The sequence below is a fragment of the Tinamus guttatus genome, unplaced genomic scaffold, assembly GCF_059628265.1.
Source record: "Tinamus guttatus ecotype Peru unplaced genomic scaffold, ASM5962826v1 Tinamus_guttatus_pri_ptg000226l, whole genome shotgun sequence".
In the NCBI taxonomy this organism is placed as follows: domain Eukaryota; kingdom Metazoa; phylum Chordata; class Aves; order Tinamiformes; family Tinamidae; genus Tinamus; species Tinamus guttatus.
The window spans coordinates 4785001-4797500 of NW_028288760.1; the positions used below are offsets into that span (position 1 = coordinate 4785001).

The 12500-nt window shown below is 56.3% G+C and overlaps 1 protein-coding gene across 2 annotated transcripts in view; it reads left to right on the forward strand.

The window, feature by feature from the left end:
• PBX3 (PBX homeobox 3) overlaps nt 1-12500 on the forward strand; it is a 77281-nt gene that overhangs the window by 60742 nt on the left and 4039 nt on the right. For both annotated transcript variants that reach the window (XM_088525414.1, XM_088525415.1), the window contains exons 3-6: nt 965-1206; nt 5023-5213; nt 6439-6574; nt 11876-12041. In XM_088525414.1, coding sequence (XP_088381540.1) covers nt 965-1206; nt 5023-5213; nt 6439-6574; nt 11876-12041 — 735 coding nt within the window. The remainder of the gene's footprint in view (nt 1-964; nt 1207-5022; nt 5214-6438; nt 6575-11875; nt 12042-12500) is intronic.

Genomic DNA, 12500 nt, shown 5'->3' on the forward strand with positions numbered 1-12500 from the left:
GCATCACTTTGGAAATTCTCGATTTGAAACACAAATTAGATTTAAAATGTTGCTCCCAACAACACACTGCAAAAACATTGGCAATTTTTAACACATATTTAGTATCCCAGCGCCGTGATAGCAATTAGGATACCAACGGGTGCAATAAGGTTTAATTCCCATTGTCTCTATTCAGCTCTGGACAGAGGCTCCGCGGGGAGCAGGGGGCTGTGCTGGGGGGCCGCCCGGGATGCGCTCTCGCCCTTGCCCTTTCCTATGGAACCCTGAGCCGGGGAACCTGCGCGAGGTCGGACACCAGGGCCACGCGTGGAAACGTCTGCCGGGGTCCATGGGATTTGGGAATCTTCTGTCGGGGGGTGGCGGGGGGCAGCTCTCCCCCTGAACGTTTGAAACCAACGCTTAGCTCTGCAGCGGGGTGGAATCCAGTGGGGCGAGTCTCAGTAAGAATAACATATTGCTTGGATCCATTTGGAAGGAAATGAGAAGCAAATCAATTATTTCCAAATAAATAATGCACTTACTGTTACCACATGGTCTTGCATCAAAGTGGTGTAATGTACAGCAATAATGCCAGCCTTGTGTAGATTCAGATGCGTCTTCAAAAGCCATCAGAAGGCACGTGTCTGTGCTCATGTGAGTGCTTTCTTAGTGCTCACAATAAAGGGTTTGCAAATTCTGCAGGGTCCTTTAAAAGTGCTAAAAGATATATTCTTATTCTTTATTAGAATGAACTGGAGTCTGTAGAATTTCTGTAAACCCACTACATTTGTCTGTGGAAGTTCACAGGACTTTTCCACAAGGCCTTTAGGTGCTAGGGAGGACGGAGGTGTGGATGGAGGAAGGCTCTAGTGCAGAGAGGGCTTTGCAGGAAGGGCTGTCACCGACGTGCAGGGAGCGGGCAGCAGCCTGGCACATACAAGAAATACTGACTGTGTTTTCTCTTGTTCTCTCTTTTTTGCCCAAGGTTTGAGCATCCGAGGAGCCCAGGAGGAAGACCCTCCCGATCCCCAGCTAATGAGACTAGACAATATGCTTCTGGCAGAAGGAGTCTCAGGCCCGGAGAAAGGTGGGGGATCGGCGGCAGCAGCTGCAGCCGCAGCAGCCTCTGGAGGGTCTTCAGATAACTCTATTGAACACTCAGATTACAGAGCCAAATTGACACAGATCAGACAAATCTATCACACAGAGCTGGAGAAGTATGAACAGGTCAGACATCAGCCTCTCGCAGTTGTCCGTGTACCCGCCGCCGCTCTCCTGCGCCTCCAGCCGCCGTTTCCACCAGGCCTTGGGCACACGTCCCCGTCCCCTTCCCCGGCCGCGGGCGGGACGCGGTGTGCGGCAGCGCGAGGCCGCGCGGCGCGCAGGGTGCATGTCTTGCCTATCCGCTGTTTGTAACCAGGGCAAAGCAGCGCCCGAGTCTGAGCTGCTCCCGTGCGGGAGCCGCGCAGCGAGGGAGAGAGGAGGAGGTTCCCGTGACGCGGAGCCGTGTGCGCAGCCTGCGGCGGGGCCTGCGGGGCAGGCCGGGCTTGGGCGCACGCACACCCGGACCGCGCTGCCCTCCCTGCTCGCTGGGGAGGACGGGGTGGGTGTGATGTGGTGGAGGGGCCGGAGAGGAGCCCTGGGCACTGCGGGCGCGAGGTGTCGGTCAGCGTGCGGGAGGTCGGGGCACCGCGAGGAGCCGGAGGAGTCGCTGCAGCAGCAGAGGCGGGACAGCAGCGAGGCTCAGTGCAACAGCGAGGCCCAGGGCTGCAGGGAGGCTCAGTGCAACAGCGAGGCCCAGGGCTGCAGGGAGGCTCAGTGCAACAGCGGGGCTCAGGACAGCAGCGAGGCTCAGTGCAACAGCGAGGCCCAGGGCTGCAGGGAGGCTCAGTGCAACAGCGGGGCTCAGGACAGCAGCGAGGCTCAGCGCAGCAGCGAGGCCCAGGGCTGCAGGGAGGCTAAGTGTGGCAGGGAGGCTCAGGACAGCAGTGAGGCTTGGGGTGGCAGCAGTCACGATGCCTCCCGCTCGGCTCGGGGAGCTGCGGCGCTAATAGGAACGTGGCAGTGGAGGCGATGGCGCTGCCTCCGCAGGGTGGAGGCCTCGGCATGCAGAGGCTGTCGGAGGCAGCGTGCGCTGCGGAGACGGGCTGGGAGGCACCTCCTGGCGCTCGGCGACCACCACGTTTTGGGTCACTCCGAGTCCTGCCGAGCACAGGGAAGAGGCGCTGGGTCCCGGATGCTTCACGGTGCCTCCTCGTGCTGTGACACACGGGAGATGCCGTGGACAGGACGAGTCAGGTCTCTGCTCCCCGCCGCCCAGGCAAATCTCCCCCCGACGGCCCCAGGGATGCCCCAGAGGAGCCGCTCGCCCTGCTCCATGTGCCACCAAGGAGGGGCAAACGTGCGGCCTGTGCGCTGCCCCAGAAACAGCCTCCGAGCCACGGAGCAGCATCGGGCACGCGGCATCGCAGGGACCGGCGCGGGCTGGGGCGGCCCTCACAGCCGTTCCCTGGCACGAGGCCCCCGGCTCTAATCCGCGTAATGAGCTGGGGAAGCGCTCGCGTTCCCAGCCCTGTGGCTCCATTTACAGAGGGTTCAGCTGAAATGTCACAGCTGTCCGTCTGCACCGCAGGAAACTTCAGAGGATGCTCAAGTGCTGCGAGGAGGGAGCAGGGGAGGTGGCGCCGAGCTGAGACACGAGCGCTTCCCGCGCCGATGCTGACACCCCGCCACGCTGCGCTGCCGCAGCACGGTGATCCCGCTGCCCTCGCAGCAAACTGCCTGCTGCCAGCGCGGCTCGCAGCCGGCCTGGCGCGGCGGCAGCGGCACCCGCATCTGCGGCTGCGGGTCGCGGAGCGCGCGCTGCGCTCCGGGATGCGCCGAGTGGGATGCACAGAGCGGGATGCGCCGAGCAGGACGCACCGAGCGGGATGCACCAGGACGGTGCAGGATGGCGCCGGCTGCCCCTTGCCGACCTGGCCCCACTGCCCTGCATCCTTCTCCCAGCACTTCCAGCCTGCTGCCTGCTGCCAGCTAGGGAAATGCGCTTGGGAAAAAAAAAGGGGATGGAAAGTGTGTCACGCCATCCTCCGCTCTCCCCTCGCCTGCGCTGGGAGAAACGCTCGTGCGCAGGCAGCTCTTTCCATAATTTACAGCTACTGTAGTAGAGATGACATATTGAAAGCTATCTTCCATAATTACACTGAAATACATTTTTTGCTGTAGGCAAAAGTACTGTAAGGGTCCCAGGCCTCCCCGAGCATCTGGGAACCTGCTCTCCGAGCGCACAGATGTCGCCCGCGCCCGCCCGCGCGGGGTGAAGCGCTGCCGGCGCGCACTGCGGAGCAGAGCAGAGCGCCGCGGAGCCGAGCAGAGCGCCGCGGGCTCCGCGCGGGAGCCGGGATTCAGCGACACGGCGCGCGGCCGCCCCGCTGCTCGGCAGGGATTCCGAGCAGGATAACGAGGCCCCCTCTCGTAACCTCCTAACGTTATTAATTATGCTGCGGGCAGCAAGCAGAGGCCTGAAAAGTAGCGGTGAGGAAGGGAGCGAGCAGCTCGGATGCTCTGGATAAACAGGAGGAAACAAGACGGAGCGCCGGTGCCCGCGGGGCAGCGCTGCCGGCCGCGTGCCGCGGGGAGGAGCGCCGAGGGAGCCGGGCGAGCGCTCGGCAAGCAAGCGAGCGAGACCAGGAAGGCTCTGAGCCTCTCGTGAGCAGGAAACACACTGCGGCGTCGAAGCCAGCCCTTCAAACGCCGCGTCTGCGGAGAAACCCCCGTCAGGGTTGTCGTGGCCGGCACGAGCGCGGCCGGGCGCCCGCAGCTCCGCGGCGAGGCCGCGCCAGGCGCAGCGCGGCGCAGGCGGGCGCAGCCAGGATGTAAATTAGCCTGTAATTTACTTTCAGTAGTGTAAAGAAAAAAATCACTTTGCCTGAAGTGTATGCATCTTTCTTAAGGGTGTACCCAGATTTTAATTATCTAAATGTAAATACTTAACGAATTTTACTTAGAGTAATGAGCTAAAGTGCACACTACATAAATGAGATGTTCTAATTAATCATGTATGAACTACTGGTTTAAAGAAAAGCTATGTGAATTCTGCGAATGTTGGGCTATTGCCAAATTGCTAATCAGCATTTGCATTCATAGATGGCTTCACTTAATAAGTTGTGAGACGTTCAGCAAATGTTATAGGAAATTATGAGTTTTTAGATGCATAAACTTTTCACTTTTAACCCCTTCCCTCACACAATCTATTGAAATGCAAGAGAATCGCTGAAAATCCAGGGCTAAGATAAATAGTAAAGGTCTTATTTTAGCCCCAGCTTTAGAAGAGAAGGAGGAGCTGGTATCAAACAGGTATTTAATGTGTGTGGTCTGAACAAGGCATCGGCGCTGTTTCCCCCGCATGATTTAGTGGCAGCCGAGCATCCTTTGGGTAGCCTGTTGCGGTGGATGCGCGAGAGCGAAGTCCTCTGGCCTTACTGGAGCGAGCAGAGCTCAGCTCTGCCCTCGGTGCGCGGCCGCGCGCGCCCACCATGATGGGAGCTGCCGTGCGCCCAGGGCCCTTGGTCTCCGCGTTCGCACACGGCGGGCGGCAGCGCTCGGCCGCGCTCCTGCGACGGCTGCAACAAGTGCATGAGCCCGCGGCAAGGGCCGGCCCCGCGGTGCCGGGCGGCGCTGGAGGGACACGGGTGGCAGCGCGCGGCCTGCGCGGGGACGCGGCGCGGCGGCCGCTCGGGCGCACGAGGCTCCCGGGGGCCAGGCCCGTGGACAGGGCGGCCCGCGCGCGTCGCACCCTCGTGCCCTCCCGCCCAGCGGCTCCCGGGGCGCCGCACGAGCCACCTGCGAGCGGGGCGGACACGCCGGGACCCTGCCCGCGGGGGCGCCGCGTTCCCGGGCGTCGCGGCCGCTCCGCTTGCCGGATCCTCCCGCGCGCTCCTGCCCGCGTGCTGGTGCCACCGCTGTTCGCCCCCGCGGCCGCGTCACCCCCTGCGTCGATGCAGGACCAGGTGACACATCTCTGAGCCTCTCCTTCCCTTGCAGGCATGTAACGAGTTCACTACACACGTGATGAACCTGCTCCGAGAGCAGAGCCGGACACGTCCCATTTCTCCCAAGGAGATCGAGAGGATGGTGGGCATCATCCATCGGAAATTCAGCTCGATCCAGATGCAACTCAAGCAAAGCACTTGCGAAGCAGTAATGATTTTGAGATCCAGGTTCCTCGATGCCAGGTAAGGGGGCCAGGAGGGCAAGCAGGCACCAGGGCAGCGAGAGGACTGGGGCAGGAGGGGAGAGCAACTGCCTGCAGGTATCGAGCCCTTCCCAGCAGCTGTGGGGAAAGAGCAAAAGGCACAGACAGGAATTAGGAAGCAGCAGATTTCCTTGGAAGCCCCGATGGGTCAGGACACCAGCCCCAGCAGCCCCAGCAGCCCCAGCTTTGAGAGCTCCTGACCATGTGCAGGACCCCAAGGGCTGGGCTGAACCATGAAGCCCTGGGCTGCAAACAGGCCCCCATGCAGAGCCTCCTCCAGGCACCCGCTGGGACCTCACACCTGAAAGCTGCGAGGAGATAAACAAGAGCAAAATAATTTTATTAACAAGGAGGTCACTGGCAGGTGTGGCAAATTAGGGTAATTACAAACAGTTGGAGGAAATGTCTGTGGAGAGCTCCAGTAACTGCAAAGGTAAAGCTTGCAGATGCACATTTTAAAGTGATTTCTTTAAAAAGGAGGAAGGTAAATAAGGCAAAATGAGCGGAAGCACAGTAATGAGATAAACACAGCTCTAGGGAGACGGCTGCCTGCTGCAGGATGCGGCGTAGTTAGCAGCATGGTGATACCCTGAGCAGAGCAGAGCGCTGGGGGATTGCCGCTCGGCTGCCTGCTGGCCTAAGGCGGCTTCATCGCAACGCGCCCGCGGGGAAGGGGCTGCGGGGCCGCTGCACGGCGCTGCCGAGGGGCCGCTCCACGCAGGAGGCGACGGGGGCCGCAGGGAGCAGCCGGCCGGGCTGCGTGGGCGCCGTGCCGCGGGGCTGTGCCGTGGGGCTGTGCCGCGGGGCCGAGCCGCGGGCGCCGTGCCGCGGGGCTGTGCCGTGGGGCCGAGCCGCGGGCTCTGTGCTGTGGGCCCTGTGCCGCGGGGCCGAGCCGCCGTGCCGTTGCCTGGCCCCGGCTGCCCCCGCAGCGGGGGCTTGCACAGATGGGCCTCAAATTAGAGAGCCCAGAAAGCCAATTAGCACCAGCGAGGGCTCCCTAAGGATGCGGTGCTGCCGCCGCCCCAGGTGCCCCCGGCGCCCTGGCTGACCTGCCCTCCACCGCGGCCCTTGGGACAGGAGGGGCTGGGACATCTCATGGCTTTGCTGGGCACCAGGGCCCTGTGCAACGCGGGCACTCGCCCCTCGCAGCGCTGGCGCGGAGCTGCCCTGTCGCTAACAGGCGCCTCCGTCTCTCTCCCTTGCAGACGGAAAAGGCGCAACTTCAGTAAACAAGCCACAGAAATCCTGAACGAGTATTTTTACTCCCACCTCAGTAACCCCTACCCCAGTGAAGAAGCCAAAGAAGAGCTGGCAAAGAAGTGCAGCATCACGGTATCGCAGGTAGGAGCTGGCAGGGTCGGACGGGACGGGCTGGCGCCGCGGCGCCCGCGCGCAGGGTGCCCTGCGCCTCTGCAGAGCCTCCGGGTTCGCCCCGTTGCCAGTGAAGGGAAGCAGAGCTGGCCAGGGAGGCAGCCCGGGGCTGAGCGCTGCCGGGGGGACGTCGTGTCCGTGGGCTGGGGGCGTCCTGGAAAAGAAGGAACCCGTGACAACAACCGCGATGGAGGTAGCGCGGGTACAATGTCAGCGTCCTGCCTTGGAGGAGGCCTCTCTCAGCGTGGTCACCAGGGGCTCCGATAGTTCCATTGTAAATTCGTTATAACTTACCATTCTTTTAGGGAAAGGCCTGACAAATATGTGATCTATTTTTATGAATCAGAATTTCTTTGATTAGTTGAAAGCTTTTTTCTCATCTGGCTTCTCAATATTGGTGCAGTGACGGGAGTGGTTTCATTGAGGCAAGAACATGCAGAGCAGATTGACTCCTCTTATCAGAAGTAACAAACTTATGTTATGTATCTCCACCAGCAGAAAAGCCCAGCTTTGTGGGCCCAGGCTCCCTTTCCCATACAGACCCCAATGTATCTTATAGCTCTGGGCTGTTTTCTTGCTGTGACATTTTGGTCTATGGCACTGCTACATCAAGCTTTCCTTTCCTTCATTCTTTAGTTCACCAGATAGCTCACAAACCAAAATAACACTTTTTTAAAAGATTATTTCTTGTGTCTTGTACATCTGATAGAAAACCAAAATACTCCCACAGCAAATCTGGCTCTTGGGAAAGATTGTCACTCAGTTGCAGAAAAGAAAGTTCAGTAACGGTTTCCAAGTTTGCCAGCCACCCTGGTGCCCACTTGTGAGTGCAGGTTTGCCACCTCCTTCCTCATTAGTGTTTCAGGTCCTTCAGAGGAGCAATACCTGCGGCGAGTGTGTTAACTATTAACGATTGCAGGCTGCAGTACTGGCATTATTAGCAACACAACCTTTAGCTTTATAATTAACACCTGAGTTGTGATTTACTTTATGGGTCTCCACTGAAACCAGGACAAAATGAGGTGCTTTACTGCAGACTTCCAAGTGAAGCGTTCTGCGAACAGGGCCACTTGGCACCCCCAAATCTGCGATGTAGCTGGCTTTGGTGTGGGGCAGCTCTCTGGGGAGCCCCTGACGTTGCTGTGTGCTGCCTTGGGAGCTGGCACCAGCCGAAAGCTTCAGCCGAAGTGCCCGGCCAGCCCAGTCCAGAGCCCTGCATCTTGCTGGGGGTTTGGGGCCTCAGTGCAGTGCAAGAGCTCCCCAGAGAGGTGCTCGGGAGCCTGTCTGCAAAGGCAGGAGAGCAAAGCTCCTCAGCACCGAGCAGGAGGAATTGCTTCCCCCCGGCAGCGGAGGTGACTCTGAAGAGGGGATCGGCAAAAGCTGGATCTAGATACACCTGAAAGGACCCAAGGAAATGAGATGGACGTTTGGGGAGCCAAAACTGAGGGTTTCTAGTGCTAATGGGTCTGATTTCTTTCTTAATTGGTTGATTGGTAAGACTGAATCTGTACATTGTAGAATGAAATAAAAAAACAGGCAGATGGTCTAAAACTGTAGCAGCAGCAGTGAGCCTGTGACATGAATATAGGTTTGTCTCTTTAATATTTGATAGGAGTGTGTATTAGTAGTTTCTGGAATCCATTAGGAAGTGTGGGTGAGTGATGGGAGTAGCTGCATCGCATCCTCTGCGCCGCTCTTTATAGCACCCTGCGTTGTGAAGGGTGACATTTTCCAGCCTAACAGTAAGGACAGCATGAGCTGCAGAGCCTGGGCTTTAGCTCCCGTGGATGCAGATCTGGGGCCATGATCAGAGCTTCGGTCTTGCAAGAATATCATAAATTGCAAGAAAAGCTGCAGGTGATGAGAAAGCATGAAAACTGGCCATGTATCCTCTAACAGGAGAGGAGCTTGCATGGGAGAGAGGGGGTGACTGTGTTCAGCTGGCTTGCTTAAGTTCCTGATAGATCTGCTGTCACGGCTAGAAAATGTGAATGCTACAGATACCCTATTCTTTGGTTTTCAAAGGCATTTCCAAAGGCCATGTGGCAGGACTGCAGCGCTGCTTGGTATTTACTGGGTCGAGCAAGGCTGAAGTTGTCTTTTTGTGCTGAAAAATGTGTATATTTTTGAGGCCATCCAGCAGAAAAGCTCTGAGCAGGCACTGTAAGAGAGTGCATCCTGCTCGGCTGCCTGGCAGCAGAAGTCAGAGGATGTAATCCAGAAATTGGGGGCAAATCAAGCAGTCATTTAAAACCCAGGCAGGAGCAGCATCGCCTGGGATAGACAACAGCATCCAAGCGAATGGCTGGAGTGCACCCTGCATAGGGCTTGTATGAGAAATCCCTAAGTGTTTGACTGGGAGAGCCTTGCGCTTGCCTTGGCTGGCGCTGTGTCCTGTTTACCTCTCATTTTACAAAGGCCTTGGAAGCACAAAGAGCTGGAAAATGAAAGAAATACCTGTTACGGGAAAGCTTTCTGAACTCCTGCAGGCCTGGGTTCGTGTTTGATGAAGAGGCTTTGTCCTTTTTTCCAGCTGAGCTAGACATCCCTTCGTCTCTCCTAGTGATGATCCAAGATATTTCTTTCTTGTACTGTCAGTGGCTTGTAAATGCTGGGGGCAGATTCATGGCAGAACATTTTCTCCCTCAAACACTTAATTAGTAAGTATTTTGGGTCGCCCTCCCCCTGGATTAAGCAGCTCACTGGAAATCTTGCTGCCATAGCACTTTACAGAGCTGCAAAGGAAATTGTCTCCTAGAATCACTTAGTTGCAGATAGGAGATAGATGGTCTCGGTTTTGATATCGGTGTTTAAAATAATATGTAGAGAAGGTTTTTCAAGAAAAGCATAAAGGCAAACTATTTATTAAGATGAACACCCCTCACAATTTCATTTTTAAGAGTATGGAAAAGGTAATTCTAGGGGAAAAAAATGTCTTTAACGGGGAACATCGTCGGCTGTAATTTAGAACTACCCGATCAGCACGTGTTTGAGGGAGATAAACTGTATCATCTGTTCTCTCCTTCCCATGGCTGCAAGGCTGATGTTTTATACTTTTGCAGATGAGCCTCTCTCAGGGTGTCATGAACAGCTATCCGTCTATCATGTGGGCTATAGAAAGGGCAGAGTCATTGCTGAAAGCATGTCAGTGGATTACAGCAATAAAATTTTTCACTGCTTCAAACAAAAGAAGAATGTGCTTGACAAGGGAATACGTTTAAAATTCCTTTAAAACAGAATGCAGAGGCTACGTTTCGCCTCCTCTAGTGCTCCCACTTCTTTTGAGTTTTGAGAGGTTTTTTTAATATTTCTTTTTGGAAGCTCGTTGCCAGGAAGAGCTATGGATTTAGGAGCTCTGACCCTTGACTGCATATGGGAGCCAAAAAACATGCAAACTTTAAAAAAAAAAAAAAAAAAAAAAAAAAAAAAAAAAAAAAAACAAACTAGTGGTAAAATGATTAGCCACGGAACATATCCCATGAAAGCTCCACATATATTTTCAGAATTTCCTGTTTTTAACAGCTAAAGAGCTGCAGAACATAAACTGTGCTAGGAAAGCTTGGAAACCCCACGGCAAACCTGGCGTGGTTGTAAATATTTCCGTCCCACGGTGACGTCCGCTTTCCCCGCGCGAGTCCTGACCGATGCGCAAGGCGGCCGGGGCTGCGGCGCCACGCGGGCCGGCCCGGCCCGGCCCTCCACGAGGCAGCTTGATCATTTCAGTGATAATTTATTGTCTTTTTATTTAACATTGTAATTAACATGATAAATAAGTGCAACTGTATTGTTTGAAATGCAATATACAATTAAGCTCAATTAATTAATTGGCCTTCAATGATCAGGAGGAGAAAGATGTTCATTGTTTTTTCATGTGAAGAGATTGTTTGTTTTAATGAAAAATGTATGATGAGGTCGCTCACGATGGAGGCGACTTCCCGTGGGAGTGCGTGGCCTGGGGTGCAAACCCTGCACGGGGTAAAACACGTGCGCCTCAGGTGCAGCCCCGGCCATGCAGCGAGCGCATGCCCCATGCAGCGAGCGCATGCCCCATGCAGCAAGCGTGCGTGCTGTGCAGCACTGGCCGTACAGCCCCGGCCATGCAGCGAGCGCATGCCCCATGCAGCGAGCGCATGCCCCATGCAGCGAGCGCGTGCCCCGTGCAGTGCAGTGAGCGCGCGCCCCGTGCAGTGCAGTGAGCACGTGCCCCGTGCAGTGAGCATGCGCCCCGTGCAGCGCCGTCGCTCGGCGCGCGCGCAGGAGGAGCTGCGGTGGGAGCTGCCCCGCGCGGCGCTCGCCCTGCGCGCGGGGCGTGCACGAACATGGCTGGGTATTCGCCGGGATGTGGTACGCGGGTTAAACATAACGTACGATCGCTGCTCCTCTCATTGCTTCCAATTAAACCCTGCTTGTTAGTTTAACCTCTAGGTAATCCCATCAAACAATTGATGTCAAGGAAACACTGCCCACAGTGGCTCTGGATGAGTGGCCATTAATTTTAATTGCCTTGATATTAAAGATTAAGAAGTATTGGGACTAGCAGGATGGAAATGATCTGTTGTCAAGCAAATACACTCGCTGAGGCTTCCCCAGGCTGCTGGTGATATTAAAATTTTACAGTGAGAATTAAATAAGCCTTTATTGGTGATGGTTGCTGCTGGATGAGTCCAGGGGTGTGCATAAACAGAGGGCTCCCCACGCCTCCGCGGACACTGCGCTCCATGCACAGAGATTCCTCAATTATGGAACTGTTAATAAAGCGTAATCGGATTGTCCACAATAATTATTTGCTAGGTTTCATTAATGTATTATTGCCTCTCTGACTGACAAGGTAATATTAAGTGCAGCGCGAGGAATGCGCCCGGGGAGGCGGAGGTGCAGGGCCCACCTTCCAGCTCGCCGCGGGCGCTCAGCGCTCCTGAATCGCGTTGGAACAAAGGCCGGGGCCGCGCGGAGCCGTGGAGCGGGGCAGCTCTATCCCTGCTGCGCGCGGCCCCGCGGCGCGCGCCGTGACCTGCGCTGGGGCTCGTGGAGCCCCTGCGGGATCCTCCAGGCGAGGTGACAAAGTGACTTCATTGGTTTTTGTGACTCCGTTGGCTCTCGGCTGACCGAGCGCGATGAGGGCTGCCCAAGCCAACAACGACTGCCCGGGCGCCCTGGGCACGGCGCGGCGCGGGCGGCAGGGCCGGGCGATGCGTCCCGCCGCGCGCGGTGGCGAGTCGCTCCGCGGGCCAGGCCGCTCCGCGCGCCTCACTCTCCCCTTCTCCCGTGCAGGTGTCCAACTGGTTTGGCAATAAGAGAATCAGGTACAAGAAGAACATAGGGAAGTTCCAGGAAGAAGCCAACCTCTATGCGGCCAAGACGGCCGTGACCGCAGCGCACGCCGTGGCCGCAGCCGTCCAGAACAACCAGACCAACTCCCCCACCACCCCAAACTCTGGTAGGTTCCGCCGGCGCGGGGCTGCTCCAGGGCCAGCGCGCAGCGGGACGCGGAGCGGTGCCGTGGGCCCGCGGCTGCCCCGCTCACACTGCTGCCACCTTCCTGTTTACATAGAGATTTAAGTGTTCTCTCATTCAGTGAAAATAACATAAAATATAACGAGGCTGAGCTCCAAGACAGGTTTTTAGAACTGTTAAATGTATTGTCAGTGTAAGAATTAAAAAGAGGAATATTCTAGCAGGCACAGGCGTTTAAACGTGGGTTGGTATTACCTATACAAATCTGAAGACACAACTCTTTGGAGCATCAAGTTAGTAGGGGGAGTATCGAGAAAGAAGCTTTTTGGGGCTCCAGAGGTTTCTGCAAAGCACAAGCATGTTTGGCACTATTACAGGGAAGTTTTGCTGCAACTTTGTTGCAGACAACTCTTCAGATCCATGGTTTAAAAAAAGCCCTTTG